Source organism: Dipodomys ordii, unplaced genomic scaffold (assembly GCF_000151885.1).
Source record: "Dipodomys ordii isolate 6190 unplaced genomic scaffold, Dord_2.0 Scaffold143, whole genome shotgun sequence".
In the NCBI taxonomy this organism is placed as follows: domain Eukaryota; kingdom Metazoa; phylum Chordata; class Mammalia; order Rodentia; family Heteromyidae; genus Dipodomys; species Dipodomys ordii.
In genome coordinates this window covers 42,744-69,485 of record NW_012267359.1, presented here as the reverse complement: position 1 = coordinate 69,485, position 26,742 = coordinate 42,744, and the positions used below count along the sequence as shown (strand labels likewise).

The following is a 26,742-nucleotide window of genomic DNA, read 5'->3' as shown; positions in this document are numbered from 1 at the left end:
TGCTCTGGAGCAAGGCAGGAAGTAAAAAAGAGGGAATGGGAGAAAATGTCTCTCTAATAGGCAAGGTAGACCATCTTGAGAGTACAAAATTCTGACAGTTGTTTCTTTGATGGTTTAAATATAAAATTCCTTTTTACAAATGACAAAAGCAGTGAAGGAGAACACTAGAAGGGGTGACATTGCTCAAGATGCATTGTTGGGCTAGGAATGTGGCTTAGTGGTAGAGTGTTTGCTTCGTATGCTTGAAGCCATGGGTTCAATTCCTCAATACCACATACACCTGGATCTGTGACTCAAGTGATAGAGTGCTAGCTGTAAGCAAAAGCAGCTCAGGGACAGTGCCCAGGCCCAGAGTTCAAGCCCCAGGACTGGGAAAAAAAATGCATTGTACTCATAAGTTTATTTGTTGCATTGAAATTCCTGCGTACAATGACTTCAATATAATAATAAAGTAATTCTAGTGTGCTTTATTGTCGAATATTTAGAAAGCAGAGTTAAGTAGACAATACAAAATTTATTGAGAGCAGTAAAGCAGATATGACAGTAACAGGGAGGAAGAACATGATCAAAATATTGAGGCATGCATGGAACTATCACAGTGTAACCTCTATGTATAATTAAGGTATGCTAATATTTTTTTTAAAAGATAACTAGGGCTAAGCATATTGACTTACGTCTCTAATCCCAGCTACCCAGAACATGGGACCAGGGATTAGCTTGAGCCAAAGTTGCTGAGACCCAATGTCAACAAAAAATCTGGGCAGAGTCGCTTGTGCCTGTCATCCTAACTATTAAGGAAGTATAAATAAGAGGATCTTGGCCCAGGCAAAACGGGGAGACTCTACTCACTACTTAGCCCTCCATCCCTGAAAATACTTGATATATTAAATATTTGAATATGCAAATATTAAAGTGTGAAATAAAATATATTAAGTGGGAATTTCAGAGAATATGTTTTTTTAAAGAGACTAAGCTTCTTAAAAATTAGGATACACTTGTATCAGGGGGCAGGATTTCATCGACATTTCCATTCATGCACATAGGGGACCCCATCAGTCTTCCCCCTTTATCATTCTCCCTGATCCCCAACTCTTTTAAACAATTGCAGTACATAGACCCTATTTGTCCTATTTCACCTCCCCATCTCATTGACAACGATCGCCCTATATAGCATGTTGTACTTCCATGTCCTTCCTTTTTTAATTTGTTTCTTTCTCTATTTTGTGTGTGTGTGTGTGTGTGTGTGTGAGAGAGAGAGAGAGAGAGAGAGAGAGAGTACTGGGGTTTGAACACAACTCTGTTTCCAGCTTTTTGGTGATTAATGGGAGATAAGTGTCTTATTCATTTTCTTGCCTGGGCTGGCTTTGAACCATGATCCTACCATTTTAACCTCCTCAGTAGTTAGGATTATAGGCATGAGCCACCAGCACGTGGCTTCAGAATGTTTAACATATACTGGTATAAACATGTGCCAAACAATCCAAAGGCTGTTTTATAATTCCCACTCCTCTGGGGATCTGTTAAATAGTTAAAAGCTTTTATCTGTCTGGACTAATTTCTAAAACCAAGAACCTACAATTCTCACAATTGAATTCATTGTATACAGCTACTTAAAGATAATAAAGATCCATAAGTCATGTGATTTGTAAAAATGGTTTGGAGACAATATTAGCTGATCAAAAAATGCTGTAAGAAACAAAGTTCTCCAATCAATACCTGACCCTTTTCATGACCCTGACCCTTGGCATCTATTTGGGTTATTTGGCAGATTCCCGAATTTCTTACATTTATTTGGTTTTCAGACAGATGATACCCTCTTGGAGAATACCGTATTCTTAATTAAATTTATTATTGTCTTGAATAGGCACAGTGACAATAAGTCAAAAATAGGGAAGAATTACAATTAATCCAATCATTTTATAGTTTTCTAATGGATTAGTAACTTCAGCACTTTTTTTTTGGTGGCACTGGGGATTTGAAATCAGAACTTTATACTTGCTAAACAAGGGATTCTACTTGAGCCAGCATTGCCCCTAGCTCTGCAATCTCAGCTTTATCAACTGAGCAACAGTATTCTTTTGTGTTTAGCTCTGTGTGTGTATGTTTGCGTGCATGCGTGCACATACATGCACACATGCACACACACATGCAGGCACCAGTACTGGGGTTTAAATTCAAGGTCTAGGCACTGTCCCTCAGCTGTTTTGCTCAAGGCGGGTGCTCTACCACTTGAGCCATAGCTCCACTTTCCACTTTCTGGTTGTTAATTGGACATAAGAGTCTAAAAGACTTCTACATAGGTTATCTTTGAACCATGATCTTGAGCCTCCTGAGTAGCTAGAATTACAGACCGGAGCCACTAGCTTTCTGCTTCTATCATTCATTTTTATTTTCTAAATATCTATTAAAAATAGAGCTGTACACCAGGGATTTCATCGTGGTATTTTGCATGTGTATATATTATATTTTAATCAGAACAACCCCTATATTCAGTCTCTTCTTGTCTCTCTACTCATTATTAAATAGTTTTCAGCTATTCTAGCTTCTTTATTCCATCTGCACACATAGATGCAATATATTTTGATATAAAGAAACCTTTTAAATCAATGTGTATTTTTTTGGGGGGGGGTCCAGTCGTGGGGCCTGAACTCTGGGCCTGAGCGCTGTCCCTCAGCTCTTCAGCTCAAGGCTAGTGCTCTACCATTTGAGTCACAGAGCCACTTCCAGCTTTTTTCTTTTTGCTTATGTAATGCTGAGGAATTGAACCCAGGGCCTCATGCAAGGCAAGCGCTCTACCACTGAGCCACCTTCCCAGCCCAAACCCTGAGATTTTGGGGGTTTTGATTAGAGGGTAGAATTTGGGTAACAGGAAATACATAGTTTGAGAGGGATACTATGTAGTATGTGGCTTGCAGGCTTTCTGATTAGGACAGTATGTTATATGAATCAGAAGCAGAGGATGGTATATTTTATCATTAAACAACTTTAAAAGGTTAAATGTCTGGGTGCCAGTGGCTCACACCTGTAACCCTAACTACTTAGGAGGCTCAGGTCTAAGGATCATGGTTCAAAACCTGTCAAGGCAGGAAATTCCCCAAGACTCTTAGAACTACAAAAAACAAAAAAACAAAAACCAGAAGTAGAGCTGTGACTCAAGTGTTAGAGCATTAGCCTTGAGCACAAAAGCTCAGGGACAGCACCCAGGCCTTGAATTCAAACCCCAGGACTAAGGTACATATGTATACACACTCATAGATATATATATATACATATACATATATAACATATATTAATTATATAATATATTATATATAATATATGTAATATATATGTGTATATATATACACACACACATACACTAAAAAACAACTTCAAGCCAATTACTAAACATTTCAACCAAAATACTCACAAAGTACTCTACTGGTTAAAATCCACTTGAATGTTGAAATAATGTTCCATCTCTCTTTAAAATAAAATTGTAAACGTTACAACTTTGGGGGAAGGAGGAGTTGGGGAAGGAAGGGGTGGTAGGGGAAAAACAAAGGAGGGGGTTACAATGCTTGAAAGGAAATGTACTCATTACTCATGTAACTGTAAAAAGTACATATTAAAAAATAAATATTTACATCTGTTCAGATTGAAATAAACTATACAAACTCAATCTTCACCAAAATGATGTATTATTTCTAGAAAACAATAAAACATTTTTTATATAGATTTCTTTTATAAATCAAGACAAAGCAGTAGGTACAATCATGGAAAAAGAAGCAAACCAACAAATCAATGACCTGACCATACGATCAGCCTCAGATTCTGTCATGACTGTGAAGCAGAGATTCCCATGATTTACTTGCTGAAAAGCTTATAAAAATACAGGCTCATGGGGCTGGGAAGGTGGCTCAGTGGTAGAGCGCTTGCCTTGCAAGCATGAGGCCCTGGGTTCGATTCCTCAGCACCACATAAGCAAAAAGAAAAAAGCCGGAAGTGGCGCTGTGGCTCAAGTGGTAGAGTGCTAGCCTTGAGCTGAAGAGCTGAGGGACAGTGCCCAGGCCTAGAGTTCAGGCCCCACGACCGGACCCAAAAAAAAAAAAATACAGGCTCATGCTGGGTACAGGTGGCTCATACCTATAATCCTAGCTACTTAGGAAGCTGAGATCTGAGGTTCATGGTTCAAAGTTAGCCTGGACAGAAAAGCTTGTGAGATTCTTATCTCTAATTAACCAGCAAAATCTAGGAAGTGGGACAGGAGAAAAAAAACTTTAGAGGTTAAGGGAAGGGATGACATTGTCCAAAAAGAAATGTACTCTTTACCTGACTTATATAACTATAACCCTTCTGTATATCACTTTTTATAATAACAATATACACATTTTAATACATTTTAAAAAGTAGAGTAGAGGTGTTGTTCAGGTGGTAGACCACCAGTGTTAACTGAAAAAGCCAAGCAAGGGCATAAGGCTATGAGTTCAAACCCAATACCAGCCAAAAAGGAAAAAGAAGAAGAAGAGGAGGAGGAGGCGGAGGAGGAAGAGGAAAGAAAGAAAGAAAAAAAAATATAGACTCAGTGGGCACCGGAGGCCCACTCCTGTAATCCTAGCTATTCAGGAGGTTCAAAGCCAGCCTGGGCAGGAAAGTCCATGAGACTCTTATCTCCAGTAAGCCACTCAGACAATCATAAGTGGTATAGTGGCTCAAGTGGTAGAGCACTAGCCTTGAGCTGAAGAGCTGAGGGACCGACAAAAAAGAAAAGAAAAGAAAAGAAAATATAGACCAGTAAAGTCATGAAAATAACAACCAGCAAGGACAGGCTCTTCCATTCAAACTTTACCTCCAGCTTGCTCCTCTGAACAATATGCATTCTCAGCTCTTCTCTTTCAGTTTCTAAAGTGACTATTGCCAGACTGAATCATTCATTTAACAGGCAGGGAAGAGCTGAGTGAACAAGTGGAGGGAGAAAGAAGGGGAGGAAGAAAGGGAGGGAAAAGTGAAGAGTAAAATACTAGGAATTAGCACTTCCAGATGGACCATCATTGTAAAGATTCACTGTTTAACATGAGTAATAGAACCGATAGTCTTCACAGAGTGATCTAACTATTGATTTCATGTCTGGGACTTGAACTCAGGGCCTGGGCACTGTCCTTTAGCTTTTTTCACTCCAGCTGGCATTCTATTACTTGAGCCACAACTCCACTTCTGGCTTTTGAGTGGTTAATTGAAGATAAAAGTCTAATTGCCTAGGCTGAGTTAGATCCTTGATCCTCAGATTTCAGCCTCTTGAATAGGTAGGATTACAGCTGTGAGCCATAGGCACCTGAGTTCACAATCCTAAAGTCATCATTATGAAGACCTACTGCCTGTTTAGCATCAGTAATAGAACTAAGAATCCTCACAAAGCGATATTTGATAGATCTTGCTCAAGGTAACACAAAAACATTTATGTGCACCAGTACTCCATCAAAAACATCCTAGTGCGTTTGTGAATTAGAGCAGCAGTCTATGCTAATGAATGAATGACATGGTCTCTAGCAGGCTCCTCCATAGACACTCACCCCCTCCCCCAACAGCTTGGTAGCTAACCCATCCTGCTCTGCCCACTTTAGGGCTGCCCTCCCATGACACACCTGTGTGAGAAAATCATCTCCACGCTGCCTTCCTGGAGAAAACTCAACGGGCCCAATCAGCTAATGTCACTGCAGCAGTTTGTGTATGATGTACAGGACCAGCTGAACCCCCTGGCCAGTGAGGAGGACCTCCGGCACATCGTGCACCAGCTCCACAGTGCAGGCGAGGTAAGAGGGAGTGGATATGGGGGGGGGGGATCAGGGAACTTACCTCTGTCCAGCTTCTACAGCAGAGCCCCACCTTGGGTTACGAAGCAGAAACTGCTTAGCTACTCACCTAAGCTATAGGCAAGGCTGGTAGACCTGCAGCTTTTTATACCTCAGATGATTCCCAGAACTTCTCTACCTTAGCATCTATGTAAGATGCTAAGTCTTCCAGACCCTGCTAGTTAGGGGTGCAGGGCCCCTGCCTCAGATGTCGGGGTCTCCATGCCCTGTCAGGTACTCTGCTCCTCTTCCCAGAAGCCCCTGGTTAGCTGCTTCTATGAGTGGGGAGGGTCTCATTCCATACAGGTTCTGAGTTGATAAATAATTGAGAAAAGGTAGTGAGGTGTTCCACTAAGACAGACAGTACACAGGTGTGCAGAGCAATTAAAATGTGAGTAATACACATTTAAATCCCCAGCAAGCAAGACATGCCCACTCAAAATGGTAAGAAATGGAAACTTTCGATTGTGTTTAGCACTAGGATATAGCACATTTTGCTCATCATCACAGCCTTTCTGTTCTACCATCCTATAAAAATCTATGAAGTGTGAGAGCTAGTCTGGCCAACAACAGAGAAAATGACCATTCATAAGCAAATAGGATCAGTCCTAAGAATATTAAAAACCAGAACTTCAACCCTTATCTTTTTGGGTGCCACATCTTGACCAGAAGGATGTGTGTGTGTGTGTGTGTGTGTGTGTGTCTTGACCAGAGGGGGTGTGTGTGTGTGGTGTGTTGTTATGTTGAACTCAAAGTTGGGGTTTTGCCCAGCAATGGTGCTCTGTTACACACTTGCAGCATTTTTGCTAGTTATTTGGAGAGAAGAGTCTCTGAGATTTGTCTACCTGCTGGCTTTAATCTTAAATCCTTTAATCTCAGCCTCTTGAATAGCTAGGATTACAAGCTTGAGCCTCCAGCATCAGTCTCTGAGCTGCTGAATCTAGAAAGGAATGGTTCCCTTGGGCCTCAAGCAGTGATGTTATCAGACTTTAAACTTCTAGTTAACAACTAGCTAATCAGCTGATTCCTCCAGCAATATTGACTGAATACAATGAAAGAGACAAATGCCAGGGTCAGAGAGATCCAAGTTGAGATTGTAAGAAATACCTGACCGTAAATCATGTTTTAACCATAATAATATACTCTGTTAGCACACCATTGTCTTACCTTTTAGTATTTGACCAGCAGCGATTCCAGATTATAGTGTATAGTCCATGTAATTTGGCATCCCACCTCTCCAGTGCTTGAAGCTTTGATTTAAAAAACAAACAAACTTTAAAAGATGTGGACCCCACCCAGGCTGGATCTGGCCTCCTCAGGTCCTGTGGCTGTTCTGTAGATGTTACTCACATTTTCCTGTCATCCTTCTGTCTTTTTTTCTGGTCCAAGAGCCACATAGCACACTGAGCATATAATTTCTGTGGTCTCCACTCCAGACAGTAGATTAGGCTTTTGTCTTTAAATGAGATGACATTAGTCAGTACTAAATTGCAAGTGATACTCCAGCAAATGCCCTGTTGAGAACTGTTTAGAAATGGGCTATGCTGCATAAAATTTTCTATCTAAGGCGCAGTTATGAACAGACCCATATAGGAAAGGTCTCTTAAGGTCTAAGCTAGGTTGGGGCAGAAAAGTCCTGTGTCCACAGGACACAGCATCCGAGTCTACTTTGAGGAAGGAGTCCACATTAGGTCATCATTATTCAAAGAACCAGGCTGGAACAAACAGCAGGAACAGAGGAAAAGTGAGTTCCCTTAAATGAGCAAGTCGTTTCTGTTGTCACATGATTTTCGTTGCTACTTTGGGTTTTTTAAGGAATAAACATGACCTTTAGAGTGGAAGGACGTTTTGGTTATTGTCTCTGGTCTCATTGCCATCCTGTCAGTGGGGCAAGTAGTTATCATGGTGGCACATCTTTCCACACTTACATAATGGTGGATTGACAGATCATTCTGAATCATTGTGGGGAAATTTTAAGCCTCAGAGAAACTAAACTATAAGAACAATACCATGATAGGGCACCAATGGCTCCTGTGTATAATCCTAGCTACTCATGATCTGAGGATCATGGCTGAAAGCCAGCCTAGGCAGAAAAGTGGAGGAGACTCTTGTTCCCAATACAATAGCCAGAAGTGGAGCTATGGCTCTAGTGGTAGAGCACCAGCTTTAAGCAAAAACAAGCTAACTGAGGGGAGGGATATTGGGAGAAAAGTGAAGCAGTGGGTAACAATGTTCAACAAGAAATGTACTCATTACCTTATTTATATAACTGTAGCCCCTCTATACGACACCTTTACAACAAAATTAAACTTTAAAACTAAAGCTGGGCACCAGTGGCTCACACTTGTAATCCTAACTATTCAGGAGACTGAGATCTGAGAATTGTGGTTCAAAGCCAGCCTAGGTAGAAAAGTCTGGGATACACTTATCTCCAGTAAACCACCAGAAAACTGGAAGTGGTGCCATGGCTCAAGCGGTAGAGTGCTAGCCTTGAGCTGAAGGGTTTGAGGGACAGTGCCCAGGCCCAGAGTTCAAGCCCCAATCCTGCTGCCAAAAGAAAAATAAAAAAGAACACTATCATCAATACTCAACACCTAAATTGTGGCATTTTTTTGTGACATTTGCTTTCTCTCCTGTTCATTTTCTTCTTTATTTTGCAGACATCATCCTTTCATCCTTGTATCTCCAAAGAGATCCATCCCACTACATAACCCAATATAATAATCACAGTTGAAAACACAACATTGATACAGTACAATGACTGAATATATATAGTCCTCATACAAGGAGGCTTTACTTCTCGTAATTGCTCTTATAGCTATTTTGTTACTCATTTACATACTGTGTTTTGGTGACTCAAAATTAAGTAAATAAAAACAAAAATCACTCCTTGCCCTGTATAGGTTGTCATTTCTCCTCTTCTTCCTCTTTCTCTTTTGTCTTTTTTTCATTCCAGCACTTGTGTGGATTCAGGGCCTGGGCACTGTCCCTTAGTTTTTTCATTCAAACCTGGCGCTCTACAAGTTGAGCTACACCTCCACGTATGGCTTTCTGTTGGTTAACTGGAGATAATAAGAATCTCTTTCCTGACTGGGCTGGCTTTGAACCATGATCCTCAGATCTCAGTCTCCTAAGTAGCTGGGATTACAAGTGTGAGCCACCATTGCACGGCTGTTTACCTCTTCTTTATAGCTGCTGTGTCTTTTCTTTTTATTTTTTTCTTTTTGGATCTTTTGATATTTAATGACATTTGCTTCTCAGAATCTCTCTCTTTATATTCCCAAACTAGTTTGGGAAGGTCAGCTTTTGGTTCTAGAGATGGACTTGTGCTCTATCTTAGGATCTCTGTTCTTAGAATGCCTCCACTCCTTACTGGGCTCCGACCGTTCAGTGTGCTAGTGTTGGGTTGCCCATGGCTCGGGTTGGGTTCCATTTCTATTGGTGACCTTGCATTGTCCCCTCTGACAGATCAACATCATCCAGAGTGAGACAGTGCAGGATGTGCTGCTGCTGGATCCCCGCTGGCTCTGTACCAACGTGCTGGGGAAGCTGCTGTCTGTGGAGACCCCCCGGGCCCTGCACCATTACCGGGGCCGCTACACCATGGAAGACATCCAGAGGCTAGTGCCTGACAGTGATGTGGAGGAGCTGCTGCAGATTCTGGATGCCATGGACATCTGTGCCCGGGACCTGAGCAGCGGCACCATGGTGGATGTCCCTGCCCTGATCAAGACTGACAACCTACAGCGCTCCTGGACGGACGAGGAGGATGAGGTGATGGTGTATGGTGGCGTGCGTATTGTGCCCGTGGAACACCTCACCCCCTTCCCGTGTGGCATCTTTCACAAGGTCCAGGTGAACCTGTGCCGGTGGATCCACCAGCAGAGTGCGGAGGGTGATGCGGACATCCGCCTGTGGGTGGGCGGCTGCAAGATTGCCAACCGTGGGGCCGAGCTCTTGGTGCTGCTGGTGAACCATGGCCAGGGCATTGAGGTGCAGGTGCGTGGACTGGAGACAGAAAAGATCAAGTGCTGCCTGCTGCTTGACTCGGTGTGCAGCACCATCGAGAACGTCATGGCGACCACGTTGCCCGGATTATTGATAGTGAAGCATTATCTGAGTCCCCAGCAGCTTCGGGAGCACCATGAGCCTGTCATGGTCTACCAGCCCCGAGACTTCTTCCGAGCACAGACCCTGAAAGAGAGCTCCCTGACCAACACCATGGGCGGGTACAAGGAGAGCTTCAGTAGCATCACGTGTTTTGGCTGTCATGATGTCTACTCGCAGGCCAGCCTGGGCATGGACATTCATGCTTCAGACCTGAACCTCCTAACCCGGAGGAAACTGAGTCGCCTACTAGACCCTCCTGACCCAATGGGGAAGGACTGGTGCCTTCTCGCCATGAACCTGGGCCTCCCGGATCTGGTGGCCAAGTATAACACCAATAGTGGGGCTCCTAGGGATTTCCTTCCTAGCCCAGTACATGCCCTGCTGCGGGAATGGACCTCCTACCCAGAGAGCACCGTGGGCATCCTCATGTCCAAACTGAGAGAGCTGGGTCGCCGGGATGCAGCAGACTTTCTATTGAAGGCCTCCTCCGTGTTCAAAATCAACCTCGATGGCAATGGCCAGGAAGCCTATGCCTCAAGCTGCAACAGTGGCACATCTTACAATTCCATTAGCTCGGTGGTGTCCCGGTGAGGGCAGCCTTGGCTTGGGCAGGGTGTTTTTGGAGTGCAGACATCAAGGGGCTGCAACCCATTTTTCCCACTGGAACATCCCCCAGACATTCCTTCCTGTGCCTACATCCTGACAATGCCACCTTCCTTCCTTCTTTCCCTGCCTCCACCTCCCTCCCTCACACCCTGTCTGTGGATGGTTTTTCTGTCGAAAGCAGATCACATCCTGCACTTGGCTCACTTGAAAAGTTAAGAGTCCCTCCTTGCAGTGTTTTGGACTCCCATCTCTCCTCCTCCAGTACCTTGCTTCTTATTGATAATTTTATTGGAATTCTGAACTTTTCAATGAATTTTTTTAAACTACTTTATTGATTATCCTAAAACAAAAAAAAGAAAAGAACGTGCACATTTATCCACAATGTGTATTTCTTAGATTCTTTCCATTGCTATACCAGCTCCTCAGCTTATCTCTTTTATATTTGTAGGAGAAACTTCCATGCTTGGACCCCACTGTATGATTTATAAACAGACAATATGTGAGTGCCTTTTGCAGAAGAGGGTGTGTTGAAATCATCTGAGTCAGCCCGGAGCTGTCACCAAGGAAATGCTACCTCTCTGTCCCTTGCTGTATGCTGATCATCGCCAGAGGTGCTTCACCCTGAGTTTGTTTGTTTGTTTTCATTTCGGGGGTTGGGGGGGTGGGGGGTCAATGTCTGTGTTATATTTGGCAAAGACAGGTGAGAAAGGAATCCCTCCCCCAGGGTGAGTTCATGGCCAGTATTGTTCTAAAATGATGTTTGCCAGGTTGCTTTTGTTGACATGTCCGTGTGACTGTGCACATGAAACCTATGAACTGTCACGCTTCCTCATATCCTTTTCATCTCAGGTAGAAGGTTGACACAGTTGTAAGGTTATAGAGAACTGTGTGAGAATTCAGAAGACCCTCCATTCCCCAGCCCTGAACTTCTGGCAGTCCGTTGTCACTGGTTTATAGCAGATGGTTTCCACATTTAGATTCTGGTTTGATCACTTCTTGTACTTGAAGTTTAACATGAGAAAATACAGGAAGCAAGTTTTCTTGCAGTTGTTTTAAATTGTGATAGAATTTTGCATTGATTTGAGGGAACGTGTCCTAATTCTTCTGTCCTGAGAAGCATGTAATGTTAATGTTATATCATTTGTATATATATATATATATATATATATATATACACACACACATATATATATATGCACTATGTATATACATATATATTAATACTGGTATTTTTACTTAATCTATAATATGTCCTAAAAGAATTAAGTTTGGCTTTTTATTTCTTTTTCTTTTATTTTTTTTATAAATAAACTGTTGCTTATTGCATCAGATTTGTTGTCTTTTATTCAAAAGCAAGTCTTCATTCTTCATTGGGGTTTCACTACCCAAAACCCCCCCACAGTAGCACAACCCAATCTGCAATACAGAAAGTCATTAAATCTTAACCTCTGGGGAGGAAAACAACTTGTTACTGATTATTAAAACTAGGAGTGGCAAGGGTAAGTAAACAAAATGACATCTTCTAGTCCTAGCAACAGAGACAGATAAGGTTGCTAGTTTATGCCAAAGTGAGATAGAGGAAAGACACTGGGACCAAGAGAAAAGATACTCTCTTTTTCCCTTCATTGATATCACTTAGGAATTTCAGAGTTGACCTGCCTGCACCTGACAACAGGTACCAATATTAGTACCTATACAAACCCAATATTGAATAAAATCTTCAAATGGCCTTAAAAAAATAGAACAGAGAAAGACGACTGGAAGGAAAAATACCAAGATGGTAATGATTTGTCACCATTTTTGTAAGAATACAGCTCCTTTTACTTTGCCTCAATTATCTGCAGTAAAAAATAAGAAAATAATTATTGATGAATAATTTTAAAACATAGATAACCTAGAAAGGATGAAATTGAAGTTCTGACTCTGTGCGTGCGTGCATGCGTGCGTGTGTGTGTGTGTGTGTGTGTGTGTGTGTGTATATACATATGTACAACAGTATACTGGGCTTGAACTCAGGACTTCAAACTCTCAGCTTTCTTGTTCAAGGCTGATGCCCTACCTCTTGAGCCAGGCCTGCAGTCTGATGTTTTGCTAGTTAATTAGAAATGGAGTTCATAGGCTTTTCTGCACAGCCTAGCTTCAAACCATAATCCTACCCAGCCAAAGTTGTATTTACTCTTGTCCAGCTTAATCCTGAATATTGGCTTTTGTCTCTCCAACTTCAGTGAAGCTTTCACCTCCTGGACAGCTGAAAACCAGAGGCAAGGAGAGGTTTCTGGTGGGGTCAGCATGGATCACATGGCTTTCCCTACACAAATCCCACACAGCTGAGTTCTTACGATTTGCCCAGTCAAACCCCTGGGCTGATGTTTGAGAGGTGCAGTTACTGCAAAAAAAGATGTTCAGCTAATAGAAGAAATGAGAAGGCATGATAGAGAGCAGACAAGATGACAAGCATCTTCCCACCTTTGTAGAAAGTTCCAGGATATGTACCTATTAAAATGATTTCATATGCCCTGGCTCCTGAAATTCAAGCCATACTCTGTACTTTTTATAAACCCACACATAAAGAGTTTATTGAGCTCATTGTAGAACATGTCAGGGAGGCTTCCCAGGGAGTAGAAAGGGGACTTGAGTGCCAGGAGCTGTAGTCGAGTTGAAACAATTTGACCTAGCCCCACCGTATGGTATAGGGTACCAGGTCTACCTTCTGCAGGAAAAAGAAACCAGACTATAATTTACCTCCTGTGACCATACTATGAATCAAGATATTCAAGTTCTTAGATGCCATGAAGAAAAGCCACTTATGAGACCTTTCCTTCAGAATCACTGAAATGCACTTCAGTAGAATGTTCTTTATCTTCTATCTGCGCTATGGCTGTCCCAGAGTACCAAAACAAAAGAGGACATCTTAGGATGCTGGCGATCTGAAGGATGGATGGATAAGGCATCCCAGGCCTAGAGCAGGGAGGCATTTTTGTTCATTCTATTTGATTCCAAATTCTGGATTCTGTTTCTGGAAGAAAGCAGAACTTTGGGTGGAATTCTGGTAAACCTTTTGTAATAAGCAGGTTTCTAAATTCAGCTGCAGAATTCATAGAAATCTTGACCTACATTGCACTCGATCCATATCCAGAGTCCACCTGGACTAAATAAACCCTGGAGGTATAACTGGAAAAGCAATGTGAATTCCTCTCCTCTACCTGTATCAACAGCTTTTACAACCAGCTATGTAGAAGAGCTTGAGGGCAAGTCAGGAATCAGAGCTCAGAAGTAGATGGACCCTCATTAAGAGCGGGAAAACTTGCAGTTTTCTTAAATGAAATAGTTCTGGAAATGGATGGGGTTGTGCAACAATAAGAATATATTTATTACTACAGATCTGTGCATGATTAAAGTGGTATGTTTGATCTTGTCTCTAGTCTGTATTTCACGATGTGTGTGTGCGTGTGTGTGTGTGTGTGTGTGTGTGTGTGTGTGCGCGCGCGCGCTGGTACTGGGGCTTGAATTGAGGGCCTGGCACTCTTGCTTAGCTTTATCTGCTCAAAGCTGGCCCTCCATCACTTGAGCCACTGTACTTCTGGCTTTTGCGTGGTTAATTGGAGAGTCTCACGGAATTGTCTGCGCAGACTGGCTTCAAACTGGGAGCTTCAGACCTCAGCTTCCTGAGTAGCCACAATTACCAGTGTGAGCCACCAACACTCAGCTCCATTTTACCACATTTTAAGAAAAGAGTAAAGATATAAAACTGAATAAAAGGAAATAATAAAGCTGACGGAGTAATGTGTAAGACCACTTACGTAATTTAAAGCAGTCCAGCAAAGCAGGACCCTACATCTACATTGCAAAGATAAACAAATAGACATAATACATTAAGAAAACAAGAAAAAACAATTGCTTTAGAAAGAATATACTTTTTAGAAAAGCAGAACTGAGTTTTCTTTGACTTTTTTGTTTGTTTACAGTTTGTTTTCACTTGAATTCATACATTGTTGAACCACAGTCTTGCAGAATTGGATTCTTGATAATTTGTTAGCCCAAACTGAGGAGCAGGGTCTCCATCCCATCCATCTTCCTCAGATGTGTTGAAGACCTATTACAGTGCAGCCAGCCCTGCACTACTCACCGAGGAACCCTACACTACTCATGAGCTCAGCCTTGCAACTGTTCCAGGGCCTTGCTCTCAGGGGCTGTCTCAGAGATGGCAGCTGGATGCCAACCAAAGCTGATGTCAGTTTTTACCATTAGCTACAAGTCAAGTGCTGATGAGAGGCTGGAGTCTCCAAAGGCCTCAGTTCCAGCACTCAGCAGCTTCCAGATGTGTGAGTAACAGATCTCGTGTTCCAGATTATCTCTTGGTTAGAGAGGAAGGTAGGGCGAAGCCCTTGAAAGTAATTGGCACCTTTTTCCTTGATGTAGTGGGATCTGGAATGTCTCCAAGAGCACTACATGTTAAAGACTTGATTCTCTGTGTGGTACTATAGGAAGGTGGCAGAACCCCCTAGTGGGGGGTTTTGGATCAGGCTGTGCCTGATACCCTTGAAAGAGATTATAGGACCCCATTTTCATCCTTTCTCTTTTTTCTGTTCTCTTTTTTACTGTCTTGCCATCCTCTCAAAATCAAATGACCACAAATTGAACTTTCCAAAACTGTAAGGCAAAATAAATCTTTCCTCATTGTAAATTGATAATCTTAGGTATTCATTACAGTAACAAAAAGGCAACTGATACGCATTTTCATGGACAGGAAGGGACCCCTAGAACATGTCTGGTACAGAGTAGAAATGTCCCTAAGAGGTACTTTCTCTAGAATTCCTCTTCTGAATGACAACTGGCTGTGCTCACCAGGCTAATTCTTGTCAGAAAGGAGAGAGGCAGTGTGGTGATTGGGAGGAGGGAAGAGACACAAATGCTTACCGCAGAGCCTCCCGGCCCCTGGGCTGTCCACGATACCATTACCTCTAGGCTGAAACTCAAGGCTGTGACTGTAATCTACAGGAGTCTTCCCTTCATGGGGTTACAGGTAAGGAACTCTGAGGCTATTGGTGGATGCCATCTTGTTTCACTGAAGTCACAACATTTTACAAGAAACTTCAGAGATGGTTCAACAACATCCAGATGAAAAGATTTAGATAAAGTGCCCTACAATTATTAATAATTCTGACTAGTATTAGGTCATCTGACCACAAATGGCCCATTGTAACCCTTTATAGGACTCTGCCATACATTAATACTACAATGTGCTATGTGCATACATGTAAATGAGTGCCATGAGTATATATTTTGTGTGTTATGCATGCACACATGAACATGTATGTACACAAGCATAGGTGTAGTGTGTCATGCATATGTGTGTGACTGAGTTGGTATGCATGTGTGCATATGTACATATTTTTAGTTGTGAGGGTATATGTATATAGGCGTTTACTATGCATGTAATTAAGTAAATGTGGGTTATTTAGGGTATTGATATGATGCACATGTGGGTTGTATGAATATTGTGCATGTGTGCATGGAGGATTCTCTAGCTATAAGGATTGGTTCTGGCTAGGGCCCCTCATCCTAGCTGAATGGTGTGTGTGTGTGTGTGTGTGTGTGCGTGCATGTGTGTGTGTGTGTGTGTGTGCTTCCCACTATCAAGGAAATCTACAAAGAATCTAACAAGATCCTTGGTCTCAGAATCTGAGAATCCAACACCCCCTGCACTCCCTGCAGAGTTGTGCAAGTGCTTGGGTCTCATCACAGCCACTTAGATGAAAATCACTGTCTTCCAAGAAAAAAAGGCCATTCACCCAGGATCAGCTGAAGACACCTCCTCTGAATCACCTGATTCTGTGACTGATCAGCAAGGAAAGAGAAAAGCAGGTCTGGGCTGCACGTGCACTTCATTGCACCTGCCCCAGTGCTGGAAGCAGCAATTCCGGCTGATGTCAACTTCACCTGGGGCAGGAGGTAGACCTCTGGACTTTTGGGAAAAGTAAAAGTGTTCGGGGAAATAAGGTGGTGGTTTTTCTCCACATCAGTTTTTTTTTCTATTTTAATTTTAAAAATTGTTACTGTAAAGGCAATTTACAGAGGGGTTATAATGAGTTACATTTTTTTGGTCAATGTCTGCTTCAGTTGTTTTATGTAGACATATTTTGATGTAATTGAAACAATATGGGGCATCTGATTTTACACATTCTTTGAAAAAAATTCCTATCATTATACATGACCTTTATCAGTTCTAGTAGAGCCTCGTTCTCCAGGAGCATCCATTTTAATGCTTGCCTAACACTGTAATCATGTGTCCCTCTTGGATTCACTTAACTTTCTCTCCTATGAAACATACAAATACTTCCCCTAGTGTTAAAATAACGGAGCTAAACATCCTCAGGCACAATTATTTTCTTCTGTTTTGCTTTGATTTGTTTTTATTGTTTTGCAGAGCTGAAGATCAAAGAGGCTTAGTATAGGACAGGCACGTGATCTACCACTTGAGCTATCCCAGTTCTTTTATTGCATTATGAACCGAAGCTGAAATATAGAATTACATTTTTATTTATTTTGAACTGAATATAAAATATAAATATATGTTTAGATTTTTTTTTTACTTTTGGCACATGATAATTAAAATCCCAGGAGAGAAAAGCATAATGATTACTGAGAAAAGAATTGCATTACTTTGTTTCACCCAGAGGAAATTTTATTAACTCATAACACTTACAATAAATTTTACCATGCACTGTTGCTATACCTATGTACATGAGAAGCATACATTAGAAACAGACATAGTAAGTCTGTAAGGAAAAGTCCATCTTTTCTCTTTTTCCCATTGAAAAGACTTCAATGATTAATCAACAATTATAACTATTATTAGTTTCAAAACTTAATCTTCAGCATTCATATGGCCAATGTTATATAAACATGTAGGGTGAAGTCAAACTTAGGAAACCACTTTGAAGTTGTCTTTATTTTATTTAAAGTCTAAGCTATAAGGTTCACTGATCTTTCACACTTTCCCATCTAGTGACTGATTTTAAATGCTCTTTGAATTTTCAACACCCTATTCCCAAATTGTCACCGGTGTCCTGATCTGGTATCTGGCCTGGATTTCTGGTAGGCTCTTTGCATTGAAAGGCAGCTGTATCCAGGCTCTGCTCCATTCTCTATGTGGATCAATCCACTCAGGACCCAGGGACTTCAGCCTCCAGCTTTGCTCCCACCTTGGTACCAAGACTCTGGCTTTAGGAGAACCTTGAGTCAGTGAGAGCCACAAACCACAAGGACCCTATTGCAGGCCCTTCACATGAAGAACACACTGTGACTATCTGTCACAGTACAGACTGTCCCAAGCTGGGGATCCTGGGATTGTTTTCTCTGTTGACCTTTTAATTCACCTTTCCATAATGGGACAGAAGCAAATCAAAGGCTGGATTAGAATCTCATTCACCATTGGCACAGTGCCCTGTCCTACAAATGGAAATAAGATCTTGAGAATTGGTTTGCTATAAAGAGCAGCTTCTCATTGTGTAAACTCTTGGACCTTGGCAGCCTGTGTGTGCCAGTGGGACCCCAACATGGAATGCTCCTTACTAGATTAGGGAGGGGACAAGTTTGCTGACCCTGTGTCCTAGGCTATACAAGGGGAGGAGAAACAGCGCCCTGAAAAGCACCAGATTAGATTTTTCATGTGTTCAATACAACCCGTTTTATAAGGAGTGCAGGAAGATTTATATAATCCAATACCACAGTGCAAACACAGGTTGTGCCAGTGCATTACATGTAAATGAGCAACGTGTTTGCAATGGGCTACTAGTCTCATAAGATCAAAAGAGGCATCATGGGATCTTTGGCTAGGATTGTTTTGTTTATTTATTTGTCTTTTCTTTTTTGGGTACTGGGATCAAACACAGGACATTATACTTGCTAGACAAGTGCTTTGCCACTGAGCTGCATTCCAGCCCAAAGTTGTTTTTTTTTTTCAGTTCTACTATTATTTATTTTTTTTAATATTTTTGAAAAAATATTTTTTTACAATATTTTCAACTTAAACACTATTCACACTGAACATGTATGGCAGCTTAACCTACCCAAATATGAAGTTCAAGAAGCCAAACTGTTCTAGCTTTGTTAAAAGAAAAATTGTGCTGCAGACTACTGTCATGATGGTTAACAATGCAAGGAAAAGCACCACTCAAATCATTTTATAATCTCTTTGTTCTATTGGACTACAAGCTGGTGAGGGTCCTAACTTACACTTTACACAGTTACGGCTATGGATACGAATCCTCAAAGGATGCAGTTCTCAAATCAAATACTTCTTCAGATACAACCTCAAGAGAATTCAATTTCTACTATGATAACATGTCAGAAAAGCCAAACTAGCTCTTTATCAGTTCATATTCTTGTACTCTCAATCACCAAAGACATATTTGTCTGTAATGAAATTAACAAATGAACCAAAAAAAGGAGATTCTTTCTGATGAGGACAAATGTAATTGAGAATTCTGCTTAACAATTAGAATTCTTTTTTTTAAAACAAAGTGTAGATATTAAAAGATATTAGTAATTTCTAGAGAGCAGTTTAGCCTTAAAAATGACAATTCAGTAAGATTTAGAGTTTTTTTTTTTAATTTGGTGCTTTGTCACAACTTGACTGGTGCTTCTTTCCTCGCTGTCTTTACATTAAGCCATGGGGTCAATTCTATTTTCAGTAAATGTTTGACAGCTTTTTACTTAATAACAGTCTCAGCACTTTTATTAAGCATGCAAGACTAACAAAAACTTTGGCAATGCATAAGTGTAACACAGTGACAAGAGAGAGCTTTTACAATTCAGTCTTCTAATACTGCCTTCACAGTGTGGAAATTGTGCTACATCCACCAAAAGAGGGCCCCGTCTACTGAAATATTTTAGTACTTCACCCCAGGAACAAACTCCTTTGCATTTGGATTCAGATTGCTCTTGACCACAAGATCTTCCAGAGAAGAGCCATCACTGATAACAAGGTCATTAAATTGGTCTTGGATTTGGTCCATAGTTTGGGGGAGATCTCAAGCTGGAATAAACCACTCATGTTCTTCTTCCTCCTCCAGCATTTCTTGGAAACAACATTCAATAAATTCTTCTTCCCACAACTCTTCTTCTATTTGTCTGTTGAATTCCTCTTCATTTTCCATCCACATGTACTCTGCAAGTGGATTGTCATCTTCATGAGAATGACCGTTAATAATCACATCTTCATTGATGATGCTTGGGCTAGTACTGCTGTGACTTGGATCTTTCATGGTTGGCATTAGTTGTCGTTTTTAACCCAGTGCATGGCAGCGGGGACGGCAGCCAGCGAATCCTGTCGGCCTCCGAGGATCTCCACATGCAGCATTGCTCCCCCGCTCCACGTGCGCTTCGCTTGTTGCCTCCCTTCTCCAGTCCAAACAAACACCCAGTTGTTTTTTGTTTTGTATTATTATTTTTTTTTGCTGGTCCTGGGACTTGAACTCAGGGCCTTGGGTACTATCTTGAATTTCTCTGTGCTCAAGGCTAGCACTCTACCATGTGAGCCAGAAGGCCACTTCCTAAGATTCTTTTCTAAGTTGTGTTGTGTGTGTACTGGTTTTTGAACTCAGAGTCCCTTAGCTTTTTCACTCAAGAGTCATAGCTCCACTTCTGGCTTATGTGTGTGTGTGTCTGTGTGTGTGTCTGTGTGTGTGTCTGTGTGTGTTAATTCTAAAGCTTGAACTCAGGCATTGGGCTCTAGCTTTTTGCTCAAGGCTAGCACTCTACCACTTGATCCACAGCTCCATTTTAGGCTTTTTTTTGGTAGCTAATTAGTGGTTAGAGTCCCACAGACTTTCCTGCCCAGCTGGCTTTGAATCTCAGTCTTCAGGTTTCAGCCTCCTGTGTAGTTACGATTAAGGCATGAGCCATTAGCACCTGGAAACTTCCAGTTTTTTGTGGTTAACTGGAGGTAAGAGTCATGGATTTCTTGCCCAGCTAGCTTTGAACCACAATCCTCAGATTTCAGCCTCCTGAGTATCTGTGATTATAAGTGTGATCCTATTGTATTCTGTTGTTTTTTTTAACTAAAAGAATACTAATAAAAAATTGTTAGAAAAACAATGACCAAGACCTCTCTGATAATCCTTGAAAAAAGCAATCACCAAATTCACTGAGAGCTACACAGGAGGGAAACCATGTCCAGTACAGAGGGTGTACGTGACAATATTACCTATGAGCTAGTCAACTGATTGGTTAGCTTAGCAATGAAAACTTCATAGATTCCACAGACTTTACAATAAATAAAGCCATTTTTATTGACTTTGAAGAGGTCAGGACATAAAGGCTAAAATTTTAAGGCAAGTGCTCACCCAGGTCAGATCCAAGCCCAGTAAGGTCAGGCACATTACATGGACACATGGGCTAGGAAGCTTTTTTTTTTTTTTTCTGATCTGGGTCTACCACTCGAGCCATGCCTTTGCTTCTGTCTTTTTGCTGCTTAAGTGAAGAAAGAAGTCTTAAGAATTTGTCTGCCCAGGCTAACTTCAAACCATAACTCAGATTTCATCTTCCTGAGCAGCTAAGATTACAGGCATGAGCCACAGGCATGGGTGTCATTTTTTTCTTGCTAGGAGCATAGGCAATATTGACTTGCTTAATATGTATGTGAGAATATGCCAGAGAAAAGGCAGAACATGAACCTCCATATTCTGTGCCTGGAACTCTGTGCCTAATCAGAGGTCTCCTCTCACTCACAGTGACAGAATTTCACAGAAATGTTAGGGCTCAAGAGCCAAGAAAACAAAACATGCAATGGTGATTGAAGCTGCCAAGAGAATCTGAAGAATTCATCCTGACATCAAAGCCCAGACAGAGCAATCAAGGTCATAAACTGAAATGGCTTTAGGCCAGCATTGATAGCCTCTTGCCCCTAATCTGTACATCTTGCTGGGCCCTAAAACCTCTATCTAAAATCAGTATGATCTTAAGGTCTGAGGTCAATAGAGTGTGCCAATCTCTAATCTGCCCATCTGTGCTGGGTCCTAAAGTTTCTAACACTCAGTATCATCTTAAGGTATGATACCAAAAAGGGTGTCTGAATGACACATTTGGGCTTACATTCCCAAACATGTTCAAGGAGAACAATGGGAGCATATTCTGGGACTGGATATGAATCAGTATAATCTGTTCCCTTCATTCCTCCAATATGCACACGGGTAGACATTTCCAATTTTCCTTTCACAGGTGATAAAATGAGTATCATTTTAAGTGACTGGCTGGTACAAAGTAAAATGAAGATTTGAACCCAGAATTATTTACTTTCCATAATAATGATCTTTGTTGTATTTATCTATTGATCTGTTGATTTATTGTGTGTCTTTGCCTGTCCACCTTTGTGCTCATCACTCATCTTTCAGTCTCTTTCAAAAAATGTCTCCTTGCATGCAAATTGGTCTCACTATGTAGCACAAAAGATCTCACTCAGCCTGTCTCAACCACATTTGGATCACTTCAGTTGATCATTTCCAGCTTTTGATTGAAAGTGAAAAATATACACTCCTTCTATAACTTGATCTCTTAAAGGCTATGGCACATTTCAAAGTGCTATATGTATCAGGCAGAGTTAGAAAGCTCCAGAAGAGGGACAGAGATGGAGAACTGTCCATCTGTAGAGCAGGTAGCATATGTGCTTTCACTGATTAATGTGGCTTTCTGCTGAGGACTGTACCTGAATGGGTGGGTTTCATGGCTCCTCCAAACAATCTCAATAATAACATTACAAGTCATTGATACAGATACTCAGGAGGCTGAGATATGAGGATCATGGTTTGAAGCCAGCCCAAGCAGGAAAGTCTGAGAAACTCTTATCTCTGATAAACTACCAAAAAGCAGAAAATGAAGCTGTGGCTTAACTGGAAGAGCACTAACCTTGAGCAAAAGAAAGTCAGGGACAATACTCAAGGATTGAGTTTTAGTCTCAGGATTGGCAGGTGAGTGTGCATGTGCACACAGACACACCACACACGCACATTATTGATTACAGATCAGGATCTCAGATCTAAAATATACTTAAAACTCAAAAAACTAAGTACGTGGGCTAAAGACTTAAAGAGAAACTTCTCTGAAAAGGAAATAAGAATGGCCAATAGACACATGAAGAAATGCTCAACCTCCCTAGCCATAAAAGAAATGCAAATCAAAACAACATTGAGATTCCACCTCACCCCAGTTAGAATGCCTATAATCAAAAAATCAAATAACAACAGATGCTGGAGGGGATGTGGACAGAAGGAAACCCTACTACATTGTTGGTGGGAGTGTAAACTTGTTCAACCACTTTGGAAAGCAGTATGGAGTTTCCTCCAAAGACTCCACATAGAGCTCCCCTATGACCCAGCAATCCCACTTTTGGTCATTTACCCAAATGATCACAAACAAGACCACACTAAAGCTACCAGCACAACTATGTTTATTGCAGCATTATTTACCTAGCTAAGATATGGAACCAACCCAGCTGCCCCTCAGTAGATGAATGGATCAAGAAAATGTGATATATATATATATATATATATATATATATATGAATTCTATGCCTCCATCAGAAAGAATGACATCGCACATTTGTTAGGAAATGGAAAGACTTGGAAAAAATTGTATCAAGTGAAATAAGCCAGGCCCAAAGAAATATAGGTCCCATGATTTCCCTTATTTGCAATAACTAGTATAAGTAAGTCTAAGACAAGTAGAAAAGGTCAAAAGCTATGTACATATGACCATATAAGATGATGTTAAGTGAAATGAACCCCAAGATAGGAACACAACTGGTTTTTTCTTTCTTGCTATTGTTTTTAATGTAGTTAAAATGTATTATGTGATTTTTTTTGTCTCTTTTGTATGTTCTTCCCCCACAGTATAACCTCTGTTTTCACTGTATTTGATGTTGGTGCCCTGCATCTTGTACATACATTTTTCTAATTTGGGGAGGGGAAAGAAACAACAAAATGCTGAAATAAGGACACAGATTGACCCATTGTAGCAATGAGATGTATGACACTATATTGAAAACAAACTTTACAACTGGGGGTGGGGGGGGAGGGGGGAGGGAGGCGCTGGGAAGGTGGGGGGTGAAAGGCATGGTAGGGGAAAAACAAAGGAGGAGGTAACAATGCTCCATAGGAATGTACTCATTTCCTCACTTACGTAACTGTAACGCCTCTGCACAGTATTTTTACAACAAAAAACATAAAAATCTTGAAAAATTGAAACATTATGCCAGTTTTCAAAGTATGAAACAGAGAAGTAAGGTGAGCACAGGTTGACTGGAGAAACTGTGCTGAAACACAGGCTCTGCGCAGTATGATGTGAACTTTCATTTCATAAAAACTACAACAAAGCCAAATGCAATCAAACACGATATATCCATATACACCCTGTAATTAATCTAGACATGGTTTGAGGTACATAGGGAGATCTGTAGTTTATATACAAATACTATGCAATTTATAGATGGAACTGAAGTATGGACAGTTATGGTATCTACTAGAGTAGAGATTTGTTCACTGGAACTAACTAACTCACGGATACTGAAGGATGACAATGTGTGTGTATACAATCTTGATTTATTTCTCTATTTAATTCTTTCATAGCATAACAAAGATGTATTGACTCTATCATGACACTGTTATATTGTTAATTTACATCAAAGTGTATAAACTACATGGTATCAAAAACAAGCAAGCCTCCTTTGTGTGCTTCCCTTCCATTTCTTTAGCTGCAGTTCTACATATCTTTTCTTTTTCATGTAAATAATTTTTATTCTTGTTATTATTAAGTATTTGTATAAGGAGGTTGCAATTCCACCATTATGAGTGCAATGCTTCTGGATCAGTGTCATCCCTTCCATTGACTGCTTTCCTCTGTTTTTTCAGTGTTGCATTTTCAGTTGTGCACAAACAGGATTACAACCATTTCATTGTTTTTATTTGAGATGAAATCTGGTTGAAGGAGATAGGTGTCTGTGCTAAGTTGGCAAAGGCTGGATTTATGATGGTTAATTTTATGTGTCTATTTGATGGGGTCACAAGGTATTCTTAATATCCAAACATCCTTAGTATATTGATAGTATATGCAGATATGTCTATTGGGATTAGATTAACAGCTAGATCTATAGACTGAATAAAGTAGATTGTTTCAGCTGAAGGCTGGAATAGACCAAACAAGTTCAGATTCCTGAAAAAGAGGCATCTTGCTCTCCACTGAGTAAGCTAGGTCATTAGTGTTTACCTGCCTTAAATCACAAACTGAACCATAAATTCTGCTTGAGTCTTGAGCCTGCCAGCTCTCAGACTGAACATTCACCAGTGCTCTCCTGGGTCACTAGCTGGTCATCTTAAGACCTGGAGACTTATCATCTTCCATATCTATATGAGTCATTCCTATTATAAACCAGTCTGCCCATTTATCCACCTATCAATTTTTGGTACAATTTTTTTTTCTGGAAAATCTTGACTAATCTAGCCACATGCCTCTGGACATCAGAATAAGAATCTTAGTCTTAAAGATATTTTAAGAGCTGGGAAGGTGGCTCAGTGGTAGAGCGCTTGCCTTGCATGCCTGAGACCCGGGTTCGATTCCTCAGCACCACATAAGCAAAAAGAAAAAAGCCGGAAGTGGCGTTGTGGCTCAAGTGGTAGAGTGCTAGCCTTGAGCTGAAGAGCTGAGGGACAGCACCCAGGCCCAGAGTTCAGGCCCCACGACTGGACCCAAAAAAGAAAAAAATTCAATAACATTAAAGATATTTTAGTTCTCAGTATTCACCTACAAAGCAGAGTAAATAAATGCTTCAAAACTAGCCCAAGCCTTTTAAGGATCCAGTTCTATTTAGGTCTTATTGTACTCAACTATACACCATCTATAGATGCCTAAATGATGAGATTGAGGCTCAAAGGTTTGATGACTTGTTGAGTCCATGACTAGGAAGTCTCCCTTGCTGCTCACTCCCAATGCTGGTTGTACCCACCTCTGAGCCACCCTGGATATTTCCAGCTGGGTCTAGAACAGTGTGAAGGACAGACAGGAAGAAAGTACGAGTGCTTCACTAGATGTATTTGAAGATAAAGAACTTCATGGGTAACTGGAAATGTAGAATTGTGCTCTTAATGGCATTAATCAGAAGGAAAATTTATCTGTTATGATATGCATCTTCTCTTGAATAGCTATTCTTTTTTTTTTTTTTGGGTCCGGTTTTAGGACTTGAACTCTGGGCCTAGGTGCTGTCCCTCAGCTCTTCAGCTCAAAGCTAGCACTCTACCACTAAGAGCCACAGCGCCACTTCCGGTTTTTTCTTTTTGCTTATGTGGTGCTGACGAATCGAACCCAGGGCCTCATGCATGCAAGGCAAGCGCTCTACCACTGAGCCACCTTCCCAGCCCTTAAATAGCTATTCTTGACTTGCCTTGAAACTATTGCTTAGCTTCCGGCATGTTCCAAGAGGCCACACACTCCAGGTGCACCTGACCTACCTGACTGAGTTGCGATATTCCTCACTAATTTTAATTTCAGAGGAACATCTGCATCACAGTAAAATTCTTTTGTTAAAAGTATAAAATATATTGCCAAATGAGGGAAAATGTGAAGCAGGATATATGGTATTACTTTTTTATTTTTGGAGAGAAGAGAAGAATATCTATACATTGAGTCTTAGATTCATGAATAAAATCTAGGAGGACACTTAATGAACAAGATCTAGGAATCTGTGCTCAAGCCTGCAATCCTTGCAACTTAGGAGGCTGAGATCTGAAGATCTTGATTTTAAGTCAGCCAGGGCAAGAAAGTCTGTGAGACTCATCTCAATTAACCACCAAATAGCTGGAAGTGGAATTGTGGCTCAAGTGGTAGATCACTAGCTTTAAGCAAGAAAGCTTGGGAACAGTACCCAGGCCCTGAGTTTAACCCCCAGGACCAGAGGGAGGAGCAGGGATAACAAGAGGTGTTAGGTGGTATTAAATGGAGACTAAAATAGAAGAAACAATCTTACTGTATACAACTTCTTACATTTGGTGTAAGGATCAAACTATATGACTATATTCCCAATTATAGGAATTTTTTTATTGTGAGAATACTGTACAGAGGAGTTACAATTACATGGGCAAGATAACAAGTACATTTCTTATCAAACATTGTTGCCTCCTCTTTGTTTCCCCTTCCCATCCTTTCCCAT

General features: G+C 41.0%; 1 protein-coding gene and 1 pseudogene across 2 annotated transcripts in view; one reads left to right on the top strand and one right to left on the bottom strand.

Moving 5' to 3' along the window:
- The window catches only part of Dapk1 (death-associated protein kinase 1), a 194,424-nt gene extending 182,569 nt beyond the window's left edge, over positions 1 to 11,855 (top strand). For both annotated transcript variants that reach the window (XM_013031803.1, XM_013031804.1), the window contains exons 25-27: positions 5,601 to 5,789; positions 9,297 to 10,525; positions 10,993 to 11,855. In XM_013031803.1, the coding sequence (XP_012887257.1) occupies positions 5,601 to 5,789; positions 9,297 to 10,525; positions 10,993 to 11,032 (1,458 nt within the window). In that variant the 3' untranslated portion in view covers positions 11,033 to 11,855. The remainder of the gene's footprint in view (positions 1 to 5,600; positions 5,790 to 9,296; positions 10,526 to 10,992) is intronic.
- Positions 11,856 to 19,368: 7,513 nt separating this feature from the next.
- LOC105997355 lies at positions 19,369 to 19,854 on the bottom strand (annotated as a pseudogene).
- Positions 19,855 to 26,742: the final 6,888 nt, after the last annotated feature.